The sequence below is a fragment of the Cupressus sempervirens genome, chromosome 3, assembly GCF_028749045.1.
Source record: "Cupressus sempervirens isolate cs-2001-9-10 chromosome 3, ASM2874904v1, whole genome shotgun sequence".
NCBI classification, from domain to species: Eukaryota; Viridiplantae; Streptophyta; class Pinopsida; order Cupressales; family Cupressaceae; genus Cupressus; species Cupressus sempervirens.
The window spans coordinates 121,829,168-121,850,815 of NC_143120.1; the positions used below are offsets into that span (position 1 = coordinate 121,829,168).

Below are 21,648 nucleotides of genomic sequence, written 5' to 3' on the forward strand. Positions count from 1 at the left end.
AGGGTTTAATAGTCCATGTTGAATGTAAATGGTGTAGCCATCAAGTGGTGCATGATTTTTTTCATTATGAGTACATTCTGAGTCCTTACCTCTTGGTCATGTTGTAGTATTTTGTATTCCATTTGCACAAGTGTTACCAAAATCACATAATTTGATGCATCAACGTGTGCATGAAATTCTTGACTCTAGTTCAGGCATGTCAAGATTTAAAAACTTATTAGCCTTGTGTTCAGTTTGCTAGAAGCCTTCTCATGGTCTTTAGTCCATATAAATAGTTGGCCTTTTCTCATCCATATGTCTAGCAGGTAAGAAATTTGAGTAGAGTTCCTAATATATCTCCTATGGTAACTAGCATGCCCAAGAAATGACTTGACTGTTGGAAGTCTTATTGGGAAAGGAATCAGGATCTACAAAAACTCTTAACTTCTTGAAACAAATAATAAATCAAATGCATTCACCTTTAACCCATCTCATAACTAGATCATAAACCATATAAACATAAACTGTAATGATGAAATAAATACTAGTGTGCATCACATCCATAAACATGAAAGTAAATGTAAACACATAACACACAAGATTTGGTTACCCAGAAACCCTCCAAGGTGTAGGTAAAACTGGGCTGGGGATGACACCCACAAATCTTCGCTATTGCAGCAATAAAGTGTGCCTGTACTACAATGTTTGATCACTTCTGGTGATCTACCCTATGAGGGGTTTGCCTTGGTAAGAGCTTACAAGACTTATTTGGTCTACCTTGATTAAAGGATTTGAAACTTACAACTAAGCAAGCACTCTGTTAGGAGATTTATATAGGCATGTTAGGAGTACTCTGTTAAGAGATTTTCCTTGATTCACTTGCTAGAATGTATCAATACCCGATCCTTCAATGCGCACTTTGATGCTAGATTATGGATCTCCTCTTTCCAATTCTGGTTTGATCTCTTTATCATATATACTTTGTTATGTCCTTCACTGCTCTGCTTAGCTGCTCTGTCTGGTCTCTTTACTTCTAACATCCAAACATAGCTTCCTTCACTATCTCTTCATTTATCTTTGCATCTCTCTTGGTTTAGGGTTTTGGCCCTCCTTAAATACCCAATTGATGAACCTTCTAGATCAAGATCAACAATCTATATTCATCCCTTTTGCCATTTAGTCCTTCCATTTTTTTGATTGGCTGATGACCTAGTGTAGGGATCAGTGATCTCTAACAAAATGCGTAATTAACTCCTTGATCACCTAAACATGTGTGGAAGTCGACCAAAACAGTTTACCTCGTTGTTTGTGCCATTCCAAACATATATGTCAAAACTAGTTCACTCGGCACTTGTATACCCTAACGCTCGACCATAACTAAAACTCATGTTGTCACTTGACTTCTGAATGCTCCACACATATTGTGTAACTTGGTATCCATTGACTTTTGTCTTACTCGACCTGTACCGGAGTACTCGGCACATACTGGAGTACTCGTCAACCGAAGACTTGCACAGTTCAAACTAAAATGTGAACAAGTCTATTATACATCACTCGACCTTTACACTAAGTGTTCGACATTAATTGGCAACATGGCTTAGATCTCAACATTGACCCCTATGATATTCTTAGGTACTTTTATCTGTACGATCATCCTTAGTTTTTCTTGGGATTTGGTTTTAGTACGAGCGTGTAAACAATTCGACCTAGTAACTTACCCTAAGATACCATGAATTTACATGTCTTTGGTTTGAGTGCCAATTGTGCTGTTCTACACTGTTTCATACATTTTCTGAGAGCTCTAAAGTGATTTTCTTGACAAGTAAATGTTGATCAGTGATAAGAATTTCCTTGAACTTCTTATGGGCTTCTTGGCAAAAATCTACAAGATTATTCTTCGAAATGTTGCTAGGGTGCATAGATTGAGCAACATTCGGTTGTATGCATGTACACCATCTTCAGCCTAGAATGTCATCGTTTTGGGCGATTGATTTGATTGTACCTTGAGAATCCATCCTTGAATGAGTACGTCTTTTGACCAATCAATTCCTCAACGATTGTATCTGTGGACGGGATTGGTAAAATGTCTTTGATAGTTGCCTTGTTTAAAAGCTTCAAAACTTGATACATTCTAAATTGTTCTATCTCCTTCAGTGAAATCATGATCATTGAAACCAATTCACTTACCTCTGGAAATTATTGCTGCTTTCAACATCTTCTCAATTTCTTCTTGTATTTCGCTGCTTAGTTCTTATTCATTCTATAGGGTCTTTCTTTTATGGCCTGTTCACTTTGTACAAGAGGAAATCCTTGCACTCGTAGATTTGGAGGTATACTCTTAAGATCCTTGCACGTCCATGCAAAAGTGTCTTTATCATCCATGAATATTTTGAAGGTTATTGTCACGACTGTGATCACTTAACTCGCTGTCTTCGGCTTCTAGGTTTACTTATTTCATACTCAACTCTTCATTCTTTTTTGTCTTGTCTCATTGGAAATGATGAATCGATATATCATTCACCTATGCTGCTTCCTCCTTGTATTATTTGTTGTCCAAAGAAAATGTATGTCTTATTGTATCGCTGTCTCCTTCAATTTCTTTCTTTTGTAGCTTCTTGCATTTTGAGTGAAAAACTTCATAACCTTCCACTTGCTAGTGAAACAATTTCTTCAAGGAGCTTGTCTCATCTTGCAAACAGTTCTCAAGATTGAACACTCCCTTGTCATTTGGGCAACTTATTTCTTCATCTATACCGAATTCTTCATCTTACAACTTTGACTCGGGTTATGCCAACTTTGAGTTCATTGCTTGACTCCTCAGGTCAATGAAATGCACATCCTCTCATCGCTCTTGATTGAGAGCACGTTCTACTTGCAATTGTGGTCCATCTTTGCAACATCAATCATTCCCTCTCAAGCAATGTGCCAAATGGTTTCTTTGGCAAGAAAATGACTACAAATTCCAAGAGGAACCATTGTGTTCCGATCGTCACTTTCTACACCATTGATGTTTCCAATGATTTGAAATCATGTTAGTCGATACTAATCAATTGGATTGTTGGTGGCCACAAAATTGGTTTCTTGAGGCTTTTCCAAGTGTCTTCTAGTACCATGTTGATTATTGAACATCTTTTGATGACAATGTTCATCAATATCGTCCACATTATTCTTGTATCAACAATGACAAACTTTCTCCTAATGTTTGCTATTGACATCATAAGATTAGTCTATTAGGTCTCTTTGTTGCTTGCATTGGTTAACACCGACTATGTTGGCATTGACATTGTTTGTGTTTGCTACTATGAAATGAGGCATATTTTGTAGCAGATTTGTGACCTTTATCAATATTGTTGCTTGCAACATTGTTGTATTATGCTTTTGTCTAACTCCAATTTCAATGAGGTACTTGCAACTTCATTTAGGTTCTCTTGTTTTCTATCACTCATTGTACGTTGGCATTGACCTCTTAGACTTTCCTTCTTTATGCAAGGACTTGGATACTTTGCCTTCTTTGATTGTAATATTGTTATCGCCAAAACCTTCTCATTTAGTTCCTCCATTGCCAACACATTAATTCCTTTCTATTTTGAGCACGTAGTGTCTTTGTAATTGTCCAGTCCACATCACTTTCACAACATTATTGAATTGTTTTCATACTCTTGGGTGAATTGATGCCATTTGTTGCACTTATCGCATTGGATCATTGGTCTTTACTTAGTGCCATAGTGTATTCCGCTACTTGAACCATTTTGTTGTTGTATTGGTTATTGTTTTCTCACTTGTTTCTGTAGTTGTTAGGTGATGCATTAGAATTGTTTTTGGGTTTTGGAGGTGTGGTTGATTGTTTCCCTTGAATAAAGAGCACTTGTGTGTTTGTTGTCTTGAGATTGTATGAAATTCCTTGGTGGAATGTGAAATACCAGAGAAAGTTTGCATGAGTTTGTGCATCAAAGTTCTTTGATCTCCTTCTAACTTTCCTTTTTGGTCTTTAGTTCCTTCATCATGCACATCATCTATAGTTGTGGGGCTTGGCCAATCTTGGATTCTTCTCTTTGCCATTCTTAGTATAGTCTTGTTACCACTTATCTTTCTTTTTTCCTGAGAGAATGTTTTTGCTTTGTTCTTGATGTTAATGACTTGATTATAATCAAATGCACGATAATCAAGGTAATACTTTGATTTTCTTGTGTAGCAAGGAAATCAATCTATTAATGAGTCACCGCTTCTTCCAGCCATCAACTAGCTGATTCACTAGCAACCCCCCAAGCCCACCATTTTAAGCTTGTACATTCTTATTCTTACCTTGTGTAGTGTTGTAGATTTCAGCTAGAATCTTGTTTCCATCTCCCAAAGCTCATATTTTGCCTCCAATTCTTCCTTTAGTGCTTCTCGAGAGTTTGTGGTTTCCTTATCAATCTTTATGAACTAGTTAGCGGCTATTTGTTGTAGCGTTGTTGGAAATGTTTTAAGCCAAAAGTCTCTATACTTATGGGTGCTTGCTATCCAGATAGCTTGCACGTCTTGTAGTGCTTAACCTAGTCCTTTGACCCATTTCACGTGAATTTAGGGAGTTTTTGTTTATGGACATTTGGATTTGTCGAGGAGTTACCATCTTACTCACTCGGTCTTGGTTGATTGTTTTTCTCTTGATGTTTTGGTGCTTTATTGGTAGTCATGGCTATCTTTGAGTCCTCTACATGTCCACTTTTATTTTTCCTTTCCGTCTAGTTACCTTTTGCTCTGTTCTTGGATTCTCTTTTCCTTGACACCTTCAACACAATTCCTCCAATTCTTGGATCCTTTGATATGGATTGTTGTTCTATGCTCCTTAAATTACTCTTGAGTATCTTAGTGAACTTGTTCTCAAGGTTTGCTTCCTCCTTTTTTTGTCTAATGTTGACTGTATTAACAAGTTGCTTGTTTGGTTGACATGGTCTTTGTATGCTTTGTTCAGGAGCAGTAGGAGTCTAGCAAGTTCTACCTTGTTATTTTTGGTCTGCTCATTGTTGATGAGATTTTTTTTCTCCTCTCGACTATGACTTTGGTAGATACTTTGACATTTTCTTCTCGGGGGATGCAAGATTTTCATCAATAGTCCTTCATTTTCCTCTATGACAATTCCTTATTGTTTGTGGTTTATCCTATCTTTATTTGGTTGCACGAGCATGGATTTTTGGAGTTATATATTTTGTAGTCTGACACTCTTCTTTTCTTTTTGCCATACTAACACAGGGATGCCCAATTCCCCTCCTCCCAAAGAAAACCAAAGAAAAACTCAAAAAAAAAAAAAAAAAAATCTCCGAGATAGGGACGGGGGGATGTCGTTCTGACGTCTCCAGTGGTGCCACCAATCCGCTAAAGCAGAGATGTGGGGATGTCCTTACGTCCCTTGAGGAGATCCAAGGGGGGGCACAGGTCCCTCGTTCCCTTCCAACAAAATTAAGTTTGTTTACAAAAACTAGAACAATTTTTTAGTATTCTATTGGTTGTATTAAATATCATATTGTGTTGCTGAGAGTAATCATCTCTATGATGAGATACTCATAGTTTTGATATCTATGAGTATGTCTATTATTATTTAATATCTATATAATAGTAGTTAGAACTCTTCCATTTGCTGATTCAAGTATTTCAAATTTTAATATTTATTGTTCAGTGTTCCACTTTTATGTTCAATGCAATGTTCAAGTCGTTAAATTATAGTACATTAGTATTTTACATCTTTATGTCTTATATTGTTATATATCTTTTCATAACTAGCATTTTAAGTGCCACATGTATAGTATATAGTATATACACCCCCTCCCCCCTGCCGTCCCCTGCCGTCTCCAAATTGTGGCCCCTCTATCCTCTTGTCCCCTAGGGCGGTGTAACTATGCATTTTGCTGCTGCAATAGGAGATTCCCAACTTCGTTGGTTATTGTTAGGTTACTTGTATGGCACTATTTGGAACCTCTCAAGAGCGTTTGTTCCAATGTACGAGTTTATAGACACTTCCCACAAGTAAACCATGTCTTGTGTTAGATCATCTCTAGTTGTGTATTGCTCTTATTTGGTTTCAGTTACTTCCGATTCTTATAAAGGTCAGCCCATTACATCTCCATGCTTCATGTTTTTGATATTTCCTAGGATTCATATCAGCAAGGGCACCGAATGTTTATTGCCTGACTCTACCAACCACTGAAGCAAATGGAATTACAAATACAATTCAATTATACGTTTACAGTAGTACTTGACAGATTTCACCATTATCAGTCTTTGACATTCTTTATTATTAACTGATATGCAACGATTACAATATGCAACAATTACAATATTCATTTGTTAGTCTACTAGTCGGCCGTGAGTCCTCAACTATGAATCAATGATACAATACATAGTAGGCCAATGGTAGTTAAGATGACCATTTGTCGGTATATACTAGATGGCAACTGATGGGAAATTACCAATTACAATGCATAAGAAATGACTGGCCAAATAATTAGGAAATAAACTCTTGATTGACAATTATACTTACTTTTATTAGGAAATATTGCAAACTACATTTGTTTTGCTGGGGCACTGTCGTCTTACTTCTCTTGGTTGACAATATTTAGAAAATAGAATATGTTAAGAGGAATAAAATCCTCTGATTGCTTCTTTTGCGCTACTTTTCATCGATAGCTTGAAATGTTCTGATACTTTGTTTATAACTTTTTAGTGAATGGTCATTTAAACTGCAGTTTTAGTAAAATTTTATGGATGAATTTGTCTAATAAGGTGGTTGTGGAAGTGAGAAAGATGGTTTTACAGATTGCTTTGTAAACGGATCTTTTACTTTTTCCTTTGGTTAATATTAATTTATTAATCTTATTTACTCTTATGCAGATATGGTGCAGATATTTCTCGTGGTGTTGCAGAACTTCATGCAGCTGGTGTGGCATGCATGAATTTGAAACCATCTAATCTTCTTTTGGATGCAAAAGGACGGGCAGTTGTTTCTGATTTTGGTCTACCGGAAATTCTTAAGAAACCTCAATGTAGAAAGGCTCGTTCATTGCCAGAGGATGAAACTGCAAGGACACATTCATGTGTTGACTGTACTATGTTGGATCCTCACTATACAGCCCCTGAAGCATGGGAACCACTGAAAAAATCATCTTTGAACATCTTTTGGGATGATGGAAGTGGGATTTCTGCAGAGTCTGATGCCTGGAGTTTTGGCTGCACATTGGTTGAAATGTGCACTGGAGCAATTCCGTAAGCCCTTGCATTATTGTTTTAGTCATTGGTTGCTTTAGGTCTTAATTTTAAACTGCTTTTCATATTGACCATAGTGGCCTTGAGTTTAGAGAATTGTGTTGCACGACTGACTGGGTTCCTTCTGCAGGTGGGCAGGATTAAGTTCAGAAGAGATCTACAGGGCTGTTGTCAAGGCACGGAGGCAACCGCCACAATATGCCAGTGTAGTTGGTGTGGGCATCCCAAGAGAGTTGTGGAAGATGATTGGTGAATGTCTACAGTTCAAACCGTCAAAAAGGCCTACTTTTAATGCTATGTTATCTATTTTTCTGCGTCATCTGCAGGAGATCCCCCTTACTCCTCCTGCAAGCCCAGAGAAGTAAGATTAAGTTTTCATTTTAACTTTGCAGCAAACTTCTTTGGATTTAATTGTTATACTTTTCCTTTGGTAATGGTTGCATAATTAAATCATTTTGTACGCTTAAGGTGCTTGTTTCTTGAACATGGTACTAAGTTCCACTTATTGCTATTTGCCTCTACTGCTTTAAGAGTAGAAACAAAATTTGCAAAATAGCATTATCACATGAAATGAACACAATCATTTATGGTAGCTTCGTCAAAATGAAGTTGGATCAGCTATACCTTTATATAATATAGATAGTATAATGTAGATATCTCTTCCATTAATATGATCATTAAAAATCCTAGGTCATTAAGGTTTTTGTATTTTCATCTTTTCTGTATGCAAAGATTTAAGTTGGAAGTAGGTTTTGTCATTTGTTAATGAAAATGTCTATGTATGGTTTATGGTTATTCTTGAAATATGATGAGTATGTTATCAGGCATTCCTAACTAAGAGGGAGCATGGTTGTTTGTGGCAGTGATCCATCCAAGGATTCTGAGGCTACTGGTACAGAGCCATCTCCTTCATCTGTCCTGGACTTTGCACAAGACACCCCAAATGCTCTTCATCGCATGGTCTCAGAAGGGGATGTCGAAGGGGTTAGGTGATTAAAATTATTGCAAAATACTGTATTTAAGTACTATAATTCATCTTTGATCTGTTTGTTAAGTTATAATACCCTTTATATTTCAGAGATTTATTAGCAAGAGCTTCCTCTGGAAAGAGTGGAAGCTCAATTGGAGCTCTTTTAGAGGGCCGCAATGCTGATGGCCAAACTGCCTTACATCTGGCATGTATGAGAGGTTATGCTGAACTAGTAGAATCCATTTTGGAGTATCCTGAAGCAGATGTGGAAGTTTTAGACAAGGATGGGGACCCCCCCATTGTATTTGCACTGGCAGCTGGGACACCTGACAGTTTAAAAGCTTTGATAAGTAGGGGAGCAAATGTGAATGCAAAGCTCAAAGAAGGATTGGGGCCTTCTGTTGCTCATGTTTGTGCATTTCATGGGCAACCTGACTGCATGCGGGTACGTGCTTCCAATTTTTTATAATGATATGGTCGTATATGTACAGGAAATGATTTGTAATAATATTTTTGGAAAATAAATTTAGTTAAGACTGTATATGTTATTTTGTTCACTCCTTTCGTTGTAATGCTCTCCTTTTGAAGTTTGTTGACTAACTTTCAGACAACAGGAACTACTTTTGGCAGGGGCTGATCCTAATGCTGTTGATGATGAGGGTGAGACAGTGCTACACAGAGCTGTTGCAAAGAAGCACACAGATTGTGCAATTGTCATATTAGAAAATGGTGGATGCACTTCGATGGGCGTATTGAATTCAAAGGAATTGACGTATGTATTTTGTCATGCTTGTCTCAATGGGTTTGCCACTTCTCTTAGAGGGGTAATACATAAAAATGAAATTAATAATTTAATTCCATAATCTGAAGATTCCCAGACATAAATCTTTCCTCATCAAATTTCTTAAAAGTACTCATTATTTTTTCTTTGGATTAAAATATACTTTGGGATCCAAATTGATTAATTTAAAACAAGCAAATAAGATGCAGACATGCCCTCTGTCTATTAAAGTAAACAAGTTTGTTGCGTGTGCTTCATTCTTGTCATGACAATGGAGTTGAATATTGTGTCTGTGTAGGACATGATAAATAGTTGTGGGGTGACTAACTGTACTAAACCAAAACTTATAGATCACATGTGAAAACTAGTTTTGCACACATTTCATTAGTATCCGGATCTGTGATCCTCTGTGATGGATTATTATAACTGCTATTTTGTCTTTGATTTTCTTGAATCTACATAGTAGTGTTCACCTATTGAATATAAAATTTGAAGCTTTTTGATATTGATTTGGCAGATTCATTTAAATGCCTTATTTTATTAGGCTACTAGCTTGATGCCATTCCTTCAATGAACCAGAGCATGTTACAAACTGCCTTCCCTCTCTCTCAAAACACACACACACATTGCAGTTTTGTAGGCGAATAGTTACAGTAGGCCATGAAACCACGAGAATTACAAGTTTTAAAAGAGTGCTGGAAGATGTGCAAGGTCCGACTGAACAATATTTCTAGTTTTAGCCAGATGTATTTGAAGTACAAGATTGCATGAGGTGTAGACTATGAAGGAAAACACTCATTGGGTTATCAAGATTTGATCTTGTGAAAGAGGATGGGGATGAAAATGAAACAAGAGAAGGACAAAGACAGCAAGGAGTGAATTAATCTTGAGCATATTCTTAATTTTTCAATGACAAACTCACATCAATTAACCAACTTAACATCAAAGAAAGATAAAGCGATGGACAACATACACACGAACACCAGAGTTTTATGTGGAAAACCCTAGATGGGAAAAATCACGTGAGATCCAACTCACTATATGAACAACTTATTGCAATATGTTTTAGGCTAAGGGCAAGGTAACTCACTGCTCTGATTTGACTTGCAGGCTAAGGTGTACAGCCTTAGGGCAAGATACAAGGAACTTGCAAGCTGAGATGCATAATCTTAGTGCAAGATACAAAGTACTTGTAGGCTGAAGCTCATTGCTCCAAGACAAGATATAGATCTGTACAAAGCTGTTAAGAAGTACTCACTGTCATCCAGTAGGCACATGATTAATATGGCATGGAATGAGCAAGTCTTCAAGATTCACTATCTCAAGCAACCAACTTCAGGATAAATTTTACACACACAACTGTTGTCTCAAATTCCGGCTTTCTGAATGCTATGGTCATGAAAGCACATCACAAACTGGTCTTCACACTTTGCACCTTCACACTTGATCTTTATATTTAACCAACTGTTCTGATCTTCAATATATATGTCGCATCAACAGAAACCTCAATTAGGTTGGCCACATAGAATAAACATAATTCATATCAAGTCAACCACCAAATACAACTGCAGTGAATGTGACCCATCTCAGGAGTTCAAGAGGACCCAAAAACATCATATGACATCTTTCTAAGTAGCTTCAAATGGTTTGCACACAACATATCCTTCAAAATTGGCACTATTTTTAATGTGTATAAAAACAATGAAACACACATCTAGTCAGCCCAAAAATATAATGCGGCCAGCTGTCTGCAATTAGTAGATGTGGCCAGATTTGCAATCTGGGGATCTAAACAGTGACTGTTAACATAAACCTAAAGCTGGGTGCTTGAGATATGGTAGTGTGAGGCCTATGACAACAATTAGTAGATGTGGCCAGATTTGCATTCTGGGGATCTAAACAGTGACTGTTAACATAAACCTAAAGCTGGGTGTTTGAGATATGGTAGTGTGAGGCCTATGACAACATGCAATAATATGATCTATGACTGCGAAATTCAATTGGGATCAGCAGGGAATCGACAAGTATTTGTCATATGTGCCAATTTGAACCCAATACTCATACAGACTTTCAATTTTAATGGATTTCGTACATGCACATGCATGTACTTATTATGATAGACACTAAAGATACCACTGTGTTACATGGGTTGTGAGGGCAGTGGTCATGCAAAGGGTACATGTCAAATGAATACAGAACATGTACAAACCGTGTGAGTGAAGATTTGGAAGTAATGAAAGTTGCAAATTTTTAATTTTGTGTTAAGAGTTTAGGTGACTCTACAACACCCCCAAGATCAAATGAAAGATCAAGATAACTTCCGCAAGAGATTGGCAAGACAATTGCATTAAGATGCAAAACTGGTATTATTGATAATGGACATTATTGGACATAACAGGGCTGTATATATAGGCAAGGCAAAATGATAATGATATTGACTAGATACGTTATCACCTACACAAAGTTGAATCACACCCACCAAAGATGAATCATCCTCCATTATGCAATGAAGTAGGTGTCATGATGATGATTATAATGTGATATGTGCGCCAAAGGTAGATCTTACACATAAAGTGGATTGAGACAATAACTATCACTACCTAGAGTGGAATTATCCAACACCATGAGCTTATTTGAGGTGCAAACTCCTAGGTGTCTCAATGACAACCTACTATGCAATGCATTGTCCCAAGTCATCTTAAGTAAAGTGTAATTAGTGAATATTTAAATACACCAACACCCCCCTTAAGTGCATCTTAGGGGAATGCACTTAAACTCAACAATGTAAGATGAATAACGACTACTAGGTCATTTTAGATACCCATGTACAATGCAAATGCAATACATGAAATGCATTCTCTCAAAAAGCAGAGGAAGACGAAAACCTTATGGGAAAAACCTTCCTAAAAGAGAGATGAAAACACACAAGATACATGGATGGATGTGTTGAAGATTGTAGCTGCGATAGAGATCTTCATCTCTGCAAACATGGACGTTATTTCCATTATAGTCACTTTCAGGTGAAAAGGACACATTATTAAATTGTAATATTAAGTATAATGATGTGTCTTACAACATGCGTAAGACATGGAAATACGAAGAGTTGTAATTGTAATAATGAGTCATGCTTTGGGGAATTGGTTAGACCTTCGGTTGGAATGTGAAGAGTCTCTCCTTAAGTTATATGTATCACGTCTAGTGATAGGCATTGTACCCTTGAATTCATATAATCAAGAAAATAATCTTTTATTGTGTGGCTTGTGTTTTCCCTTCATTTTTGAAGGGTTTTCCTAGGATATCTTGTGGTGTTGATTGCATCTCTTTTATGGTTTCTTTATTGCTGTTTATCATCTTATTTTCTGGGCTCTAGCTTTAACATGGTATTAGAGCCAGGTTTGCTAACAGCAATGGAGGAAGTTCCTCTTCTTTTTTTCTAGTTTGTATTTCATATGAATTTGGATAAGTTTTAATGTTATGGTTTGCTGTAATATGATGATGATTGTTCAGTTATTGAGCTCTTTCTCAATTGTTATCAGTCTTGTTCTCATATCTATTTATGCCTAGTTGATGGCTTTGTATGTCTTCTTCTATTTTCTTGCATGCTCTCTCAGATCTTTCTGTTTTGAAATGCCATGCTGATTGAGCTGTGTGCATTTCAGAGGGAGTTTGGTAATAACGATAGAGCAAGTGTTGTAGATTTGATGTTCAATCTTTCTGGATATGTCTTACCTTTGTGTTTGATGTCTTTCTCGATCACTGGGCTTCATTATGTTTTGGATATTGGCCATCTCACCTTGGTAGTATTGTTTTAATTCCTTTTGGCGGCAATTGCTCATCTCCTCGTCCTTGTCAGTTATGTCTTCGTTTTTTCCTTCATTTTCATTTCCGCTCCACTTTTGGTTCAATATCGGTCCTCTATTATTTTTGGAATGGTTTTGTCGGTTTATGAACATGTGTTGGAGTATCTCTGCCAACTTTCTTTTGGCTCAATTTCTCTGCTGACTATCTTTTATTTTGTTTGAGCGTTGGTTTTTCTGTATGCTTTCCAGTGTGATTGTATAACGGCAGTCCCATCTTTATTCGTGACTTGGAGGCAATATAGTTTTTCATATGGCGGTTCATATTTTTTTTTCTTTCTTTTGCCATAATTATATTGCAACAGCAGTTGTAGAATGCCTTGTATCTATCTATCAGGAGAAAAATTAAATTAGGTAAGATATTTATTTTATGAGAAACAATTACAAAATAATGACAAAGGAAGAGTAATTAGAATAAGGGATTCCAAAAAGATGATGCTCATGACATTCTATGTGGAAGCAGGCATCGAAGCTGTTTGATGAAGTGAAAATCACAGAAATGACTAGCGTCTCACCTGATTTCTCTTCGTTACAGTCCATGAATACATCAAAGGCTGAATCCATCTCTATTATTTTCGGAATGGTTTTGTCGGTTTATGAACATGTGTTGGAGCATCTCTGCCAACTTTCTTTTGGCTCAATTTCCCTGCTGACTATCTTTTATTTTTTTTGAGCGTTGATTTTTCTGTATGCTTTCCTGCATGATTTTATAACGGCAGTCCCATCTTTATTCATGACTTGGAGGCTATATAGTTTTTCATATGGCGGTTCATATTTTTTTTCTTTTTTGTGCCATAATTATATTGCAACAGTGGTTGTTGCATGCCTTGTATCTATCTATCTAGAGAAAAATTAAATTCAGTCAGATATTTTTTTAATGAGAAACGATTACAAAATAGTGACAAAGGAAGAGTAATTAGAATAAGGGATTCCAAAAAGATGATGCTTATGACATTCTATGAGGAAGCAGGCATTGAAGCTGTTTGATGAAGTGAAAATCACAGACATGACTAGCGTCTCACCTGATTTCTCTTCGTTACAGTCCATGAATACATCAAAGGCTGAATCCATCTCTGGTTATCCTTATCCTTGATTGTTGACTCTATTCTTCTACTCATGAGGAGACCTGTAGTCATGGTGGAAGCACACAGCCTTTCTTCTTTGTCATAGGTCACACAAAAGGCTATATAATATCTCAGATTTTAATGTGCTGGTGGCTTGGCAATGGAAAGGTTACACTTGGGATGCCTGTCGGTCTCCTTCAGCTTTCTTGGCGATGATGATATTTGTGTTGGAAGAGTGTAAAGGAACCAAGTATGGATTATTCCAATTGACATCTTTTGTCCATCGTGAATTCTTTCTATACAAAGTATGGTCCATCTCATTACTCAAAAGGAAAATCAGTTTCTTTTATGCAAAAGATGATTGAGTAAAGGTCCAGTACCTTGTCTGAGTCATAGATGTATTTGGGCAGTTTTATAGTGATTACATTTGATTAAAGGAACAAATTGGATGCATTGTTTGGAGCAGCTGATAGATAAATTCTTTCATTGTAATTGAGTTGCTAAGGAAACCAGATAACTTAGAGATAAGTATTATTGATAATGAATAATTATTATATCATTGAGAATAGTTTATGCTTTTAGAATTAATCTATAAGATGGGTTGATTTTATGATCTCTCTCTATTACAAAATGAAGCAATGAGATGATGTTGCTTTGCATTCAGAGGGAGAGGTTCAGCCTTAGAGGCAGGATACTATTACGACATTTCTACATTAATCAAAATGGTATTGGATTGATCTATGTGATCAAAATAGTTCTTGATTAAGAGGGAGTCTTTGAATCCCCTCCATTCTCACATATGTTGTTAATATGTTGGTATCTAAGTCACAAGGTTCGAATTCGAATTCGAGTTCGTCGATCATAAAATTCGAATGAAATCCAGCAAGGGTAAAAGTTCGGAAAAAAAATTCAACATTAAAATTTAATTATATATATTTATATATTTTTCAATATTACTAATATATCCACAGAGTTGTTAAAATAGTTGAACATTGTTAAATAGTTTAACTAAATAACTCAATATCAGTTTAAAATTAAATAATATTATATTAAATTACAGTGTTATGTTAAAATTCATAAAATTCGGATGACATTCGGAAAGAGTTGAAATTCGCTGAAATTCGAATCAAAAGGATGAAATTCGGCAAATCCTGTGACTTAGGTTGGTATAGTAGATTTTGAGGCTCTTAATGGAAATGAGTCTTAACTTTGATTCTATATATTGCCAACTATGAGTTCTGATTCATAATGAGTTAGTAAGGACAACCTGATGACTCTTTCACTTTGGGAGGGGTCATCGTGTGGAGAGAATCCATGATGACATCATGTCGAGAGAATCCGTGATGGGAGTTGGATGTCATGTTGAGTGATTTAATGACAAATCACGTTGAGAGAGTCCATGATAAAATGCTGATTGTAAACTTTACTAACTTGTCATGTTAAGAGATTACATGACAACATCATGTTGAGTGAGTCCGTGAAGAAAGTTTATGAGTTCTCATGTTGAGTGATTCCATGATTATTAACAAATTGTTCTCTATGTTGAGAGATTCCATGACAATATCACATTAAGAGAGTCTGTGATGAAAGATGATTGTGTTTCTTGTAGGTTTTCCATGATGAGTGATTCCATGAACATTTGTGGTTAGATTTTATCACTAACATTTTGATTGCGGCCTTGTGTGATTGATCAACTAACGATCTCTCTCTTTTTAAGAGGGAGTGTTGAAAATTGTAGCTGTGATAGAGATTTATCTCTGGAAACATGGATGTTATTTTCGTTATAGTCACCTTCAGCTGAAAAGGACACATGATTAAATTGTAATATTTAGTATAATGACATGTGTCTTGCAACATGTGTTAAGGCATGGAAACACGAAGAGTTGTAATTGTAATAAACAGTCACGTTTTGGGAAATTGGTGAGACCTTCAGTTGGAATGTGAAGAGTCTCTCCTTAAATTATATATATCGCATCTAGCAATATGCATTGCACACTTGAATTCATATAATCAATAAAATAATCTTTTGTTGTGTGGCTGGTTTTTCCTTTCATTTTCAAAGGTTTTCCTAGGATATCTTGTGGTGTTGATTGTATCTCTTTTATGGCTTCTTTATTGCTGTTTATCATCTAATTTTTTGGGCTCTATCTTTAATAGGATGGAGTACTCAAGATCCCCTGAGAATTGCATACATCATGTATATACAAAGAATCCCCCCTATAAGAAAGATAGTCGGAGACATGATACCCCCCATAATGAAGAATCTCATGCAAAAGGTGTTTGAAGATAAAACATAGTCCAATGCCTACAAATAACATTTTTCCCCATGGGGAGAAGATGGACCAAGTACAAATGCAAAGCTGCCTATTCTAGTATGGAACTAGGAAGTGGATTCCAAATGAAGTATGATGATGATGCCACATCACAACTCATATCCAAGTGAAAGGAGGAAGGCGGTCTCCAAAAATACGTCTCTGAAGATTGAATAGGTATCTCCAAGATCAAGAAATCTATCACATCATCAAATTGAACCATGAAATATGATGACCCAAGTGAAGGAGATGAATCAAGAGTGGCAATTTCAGGCAAATCTGAAATGTGAGGCTCCACAAATAATGAATCAATATCAGGCAAATAGGAATCCCAATTAGGAAGACAAATATACATCTTTGAAATGTCCCCACTATTAGGGTTAGTTTGGGACAAGTAGTACCTGCCAAATAATGGTTAGAATCACAACAATAACAAAACTAACTATATTATTCTACTTTCTAATTTAACCCCAATCTTAAGGACATCTCAAGATTGAGCTTCCTAGCCCATAGCTACCTCGCCGTCTTCCCAGGAGCACACCCCTTAAGATTCTTCTTGGACGGGACATCCTCTATCCAAGGCCATTCACATATGCATATGTTGACATCATCAAGATATTCTAGCACATGGAGATTATCTATTGATCCCTTGTCGTGGTGGTTAGATGGAGATCTTAACATCTCACATAACCCATGCTTCGAGTCTCATTAATTTCCATGACGCTATCCCCAAAGGTTAACCCAACATTATCCAATTTCTATTATTCTTCATATAAAGAGTTGATTATTACAAATACGTTCATTTTGTTTCAATAAATAAAAAACCATTTATATTTATACTCATATCTACCATAGCCTTATGTCCTAACATAAGATATTAACAATCTTAGAATATTTAAATGATATATTTAATAATATGTCATACTGTAGAAATATAATTCTTTATACTGAAGTAATTTATATTTCTTCATATAAGGAGTTGATTATTACAAATATGTTCATTTTGTTTCAATACATAAAAAACCATTTATATTTATTTTCATATCTACCATAGCCTTATGTCCTAACATAAGATATTAATAACCTTGGGATATTTAAATGATATATTTAATAATATGTCATACTATAAAAATATAATTTCTTATATTCAAATAATTCATAAACATTTAATTATATCATATCATACCTTAAAACATAATATATTATTTCCTTTGAATAACATTAAATTTTATTTAGAAATAAAATAACACCTATGTTATATTCCTAATGGATAACTTAAGTGCAAAATGGTGTTTTCTAAAATGATAAATATCTTTGACAAATCTAATATTTTATTTAGTTAGAAGACCCATAAAAATAATAAAAACCTTACCAATTTTAATGAGCATACCTCATAATATGGTGGCTCCTATAATTATGGCTATTCCATAGGAAGTATGGAATATTGTACTTTTATTCCCTCCATTTCTATTTAAGTTCACCAATCACCTTTTCTTTCCTAAACACCTTTTCTTTCCTAAACCAAACAACTTAATTTATTTCTCTTTTTTCTTGTTTGTTGTATGCAAATAATGGTGGATCCTTCTTGTTTTTGTTTTTCATATTCTTATCTTTCCTTTTTTGTCCTCTCATTAAGGACCAATATTAAATACTTAAAATCTTGGGCCTACCAAATGGCATGACCCATGTTATACCATACGTATCTCTTTATTAGCATGTTTTAGTTTATTTCCACTTATTTATTAAGCAATTTGATTGGAAATATAGTGATAGGTTTATAGACCAATTCACTTGTATTTATCTATTATTATTATTTTAATTATTAGTTCTGAATAATTATTATTTACTATTCTATTTTATTATTGATAAATAATAAATATTGTTTGATTAGTTGTTAATTGTTATTCTATTCTATTGTTTTATTTGATCAGTATAAAATATTATTTAATGAAATATATTTGTCTAATTATTTTAACAAGATTAATTTGCATATATTTAATATTGATAATGAGCAACATCAAGTAATATTTGATTAATATTACTAACTAATATATTTAGATAAGGATATATTTATATGTCAACATAGGGCTATGACAATCTCTTGCAATCATAAACAAAAGATGAATGTGTGATCTCAACTGGAGAAGTAGGAGTCACTGGATCATCCTCGTTCTCAATATATGCATTATACTCAATCTCATCTAATCTATCATCTTCATAGGGAATATTATCAGCAGTGTCAAGTGGAATGAGACAATCTGGATCATGATCATTTAGGAATCGAGGAACATGTAGATCCCCAAAATGCTCCCTAACAATTTTTAAAATTGTGCGTGTGCAATAAATATCTTTTATTCTAGAGTAGGCTGAATTGTGTAAATATGAAAAAGACTCGTACCAATCACTCCTTTAATATGAGCATTTTTATCTTCCTTTTCTTCCACTTTGTCTTTGGCTCACGAATGAGTCCATAAGAATGAGGCAAGAGATTAAGCCATGTACAATGTGTTATGGTTCCTTTTGACCATGACTCAAAATTAGCCCTAGTCAAACCTACTACAAGAGGATGTCTACCATATCCCATGATTACATTAATGATATGCTTCTCGCATTACAAATTGAGATCAATAAATGAGTACACTCCACAATGAGGTTATAATAGACTTAGATCACTATGCAAAAGACCAAACTAAGGCCTATTGCATTACAACTTACAATTGCAAAACTAAGCCAAATTCTTAAAGTAGAATTTTTGATCACAGACACTCAAACCTGATAGCAGATCTGAAAATTACAAAAAAACTTATGTACTTAAGAAAAAAAAGCACCCTGAAAAGGAGTTCGTATGATCTCAAATGAAGCCCTAGGAGCTGCAAAAATGAGATTTGCAATTTAACAAAACAAGTCGGGAATGGAGGGTAGAAATCACCCGCACCATTGAGTAGATCATGAAACTCTACCCCAAAACAAGAACAAAATGCTCCAAAAAATGAGTCTGTATGACTAAGATATCACTATTTGAATTGCCTCTGGAATTATTTTTTCTGAATTGCGGCTACCACACTTCCAAAATTCAAATGACTTTAGATTTGGCCTCAGATGTTTGATTTGGATGAAACAAAATTCAATTTAGGGGTTTTTAGACCTCTATGTGATGCGAACCTTTGATTTTCACCAATAAGTTGCAATTTTCAATTGCATAGAAAGTCACAAAATACAAAACGCTAAACTTTCTCCAAATAGATTATGCAATTATGATGCCCAAATTTCATTTTTTGCACCCACAATGAGTCAAGCTAAGCTTGATATTCTTGAGGAGTCTTCATGCCTTGAGAGCCCTGATACCATGTAAAAATTGCTTTGACACCATATTAGAGTTTATTTGACTACAACACCCTTAGGATCAAATTAAAGAGCAAGATAAACTTCCACAAGAGATTGACAAGACAAATGCATTAAGATGCAAGAATGATATTATCGTTGATGGTCATTATTGGACATAATAGGCCTGTATATATAAGCAAGACAATAAGAGAACGTGATAAGGACTAGATAAGTTATCGCCTACACAATGTGGAATCACATGTCCACCAAAGGTGAATAGTCCTCCATTATGCAATGAAGTATGTGTCAGGGTGAGGATGATAATGTGATATGAGCACGAATGGTAGATCTCACACATAAAGTGGACTGAGATAACAACTATCACTACCTAGAGTGGAATTATCCAACACCATGTGCGTAATTGAAGTGCAAACTCCTAGGTGTCTAAATGACAAACTAATGCACTATCCTAAGTTAGCTTAAGTAAAGTGTAATTATTGAGTATTTAATTACACCAACAATACGACCTGGGTATTGGCAGAAAACACAAATGCATGGGAGAAGAATGTGTGACTATTATGGTTCATGCACAAAAAAACAGAATCAAAACAAATAGCCATATGAAGGATGAAGATCATCATCAAGCTATGTCTAGATAATGGCATCACTTGACATTCATTTCCCAAAGCGTCTCTGATATGAGATTTAAACCAATTCTTTTTCATCTCCTAGATCAAAATATATAGAAGTATTTACATCTCTCATGGTAGGTAGTTTTTGTGATTAACAATATCTCATGTCTTAATTGCAAATTTATATTACCGATTAATTGCTGTATATACTGGGTCCATAGGCATATAGTGAAACTGAAATGTTACTCTTGTGAGGCTGTTAAGAATTCAAGTGCCATTCAAACTTGTGAATTTTTCAGTTTGTATGTCATCAGAATTTAACATCTGATGAAACTTTTTCCTACAATCCTTCAACATTGATGAATTTATCATAGATTTTGAATGTGCTTCTTTTCTTCCCTTGGTAAAGATATGTTTCTTGTCCAATTTTCATCACTCTTAATTTTCAATCATGTTTAGCTTTACTTCAATGTATGATTGGCAGTGTGACCATGCTTTGTGACTTTACTATGAATATCATTTTTGGATATATTAACTTATTTGGATTTTTTTTTTCGCAAACACCATGATGACTATTTCCTGTTAGTAGCCATTTGTCTATTACACTTCAACTTATGGAGCTTATTTGTTAATACTCTAACACAAGGAGATCCACGCAGGACATATATAGCTCTAAGCATTTGGTAGTATGGGAGAAATAACACTTTTTAGAAAATCGACTCTCCAGTCTTTGAACCTAAGTCACAGGGCTCACAGTTTTTCCCCATAAATTAAGGAATATTTGGGCTTCATTTTTTGGCTGAAAGAAACCAGTGTGGCATCACTTAGGATCTTTGTCTTTGGATGTGGTTTAGTGGTGCCTGAGGAAAGCTTTCTTGTCTACCACTGCTAGGTGCCAATGCTGGCTGCTCTTATAATTCTGATGGCTTATTGAGTTATTTCTTACTGCTACTGTGGAGAATTGGTTGAACCAAACCATCTGTAAACAGTAAAACATTGGACAGAGGTGCCATTGCTGTCTGCATGAAGGAAATCTCACCTAGCAGAATGAGAATCAACCCTAAACAGGGGTGTTTGCCGCAGGAATAAACTAAGGAAGAGCTGTTGTGGCAAAGTAGTAACCAAGAAGCTTTTTAAAATATGCAATTCAGAGCTGATGTGAAGGCACTTATTTGAACTAAAGAGAGATAAAGTTTACATGGAAAGTTGGGAAAGTTTTAGTGTATCATCTTTGATAGCCTTCTTCTTAGTATTGTTTTTCTCCTAAAGAAAAGCTCTACAAAATGTTTTAATATTCTTTAGAAGATTTAACAGTTTATATTGAACTATATCATTTAAGAAATTTAATGAACTTAATTTTTTTGCCAAGTTTTTAAATTTAATTTTTATTATATAAACATTCAATAATAATTTAAAAGTGTGGAAATTTAGCATTCGTTAAGTTATCTTCAAAGAAATTGCATTTTAATGTATTAACTTTAAGCTCATAT

At 35.2% G+C, this 21,648-nt stretch overlaps 1 protein-coding gene across 1 annotated transcript in view; it reads left to right on the forward strand.

Annotated features, from left to right (window-relative positions):
- The window catches only part of KEG (protein kinase KEG), an 88,851-nt gene that overhangs the window by 23,708 nt on the left and 43,495 nt on the right, over window positions 1–21,648 (forward strand). Inside the window, exons 3-7 of the mRNA XM_089818630.1 lie at window positions 6,847–7,218; window positions 7,349–7,579; window positions 8,082–8,207; window positions 8,297–8,633; window positions 8,803–8,960. Coding sequence (XP_089674756.1) covers window positions 6,847–7,218; window positions 7,349–7,579; window positions 8,082–8,207; window positions 8,297–8,633; window positions 8,803–8,960 — 1,224 coding nt within the window. The remainder of the gene's footprint in view (window positions 1–6,846; window positions 7,219–7,348; window positions 7,580–8,081; window positions 8,208–8,296; window positions 8,634–8,802; window positions 8,961–21,648) is intronic.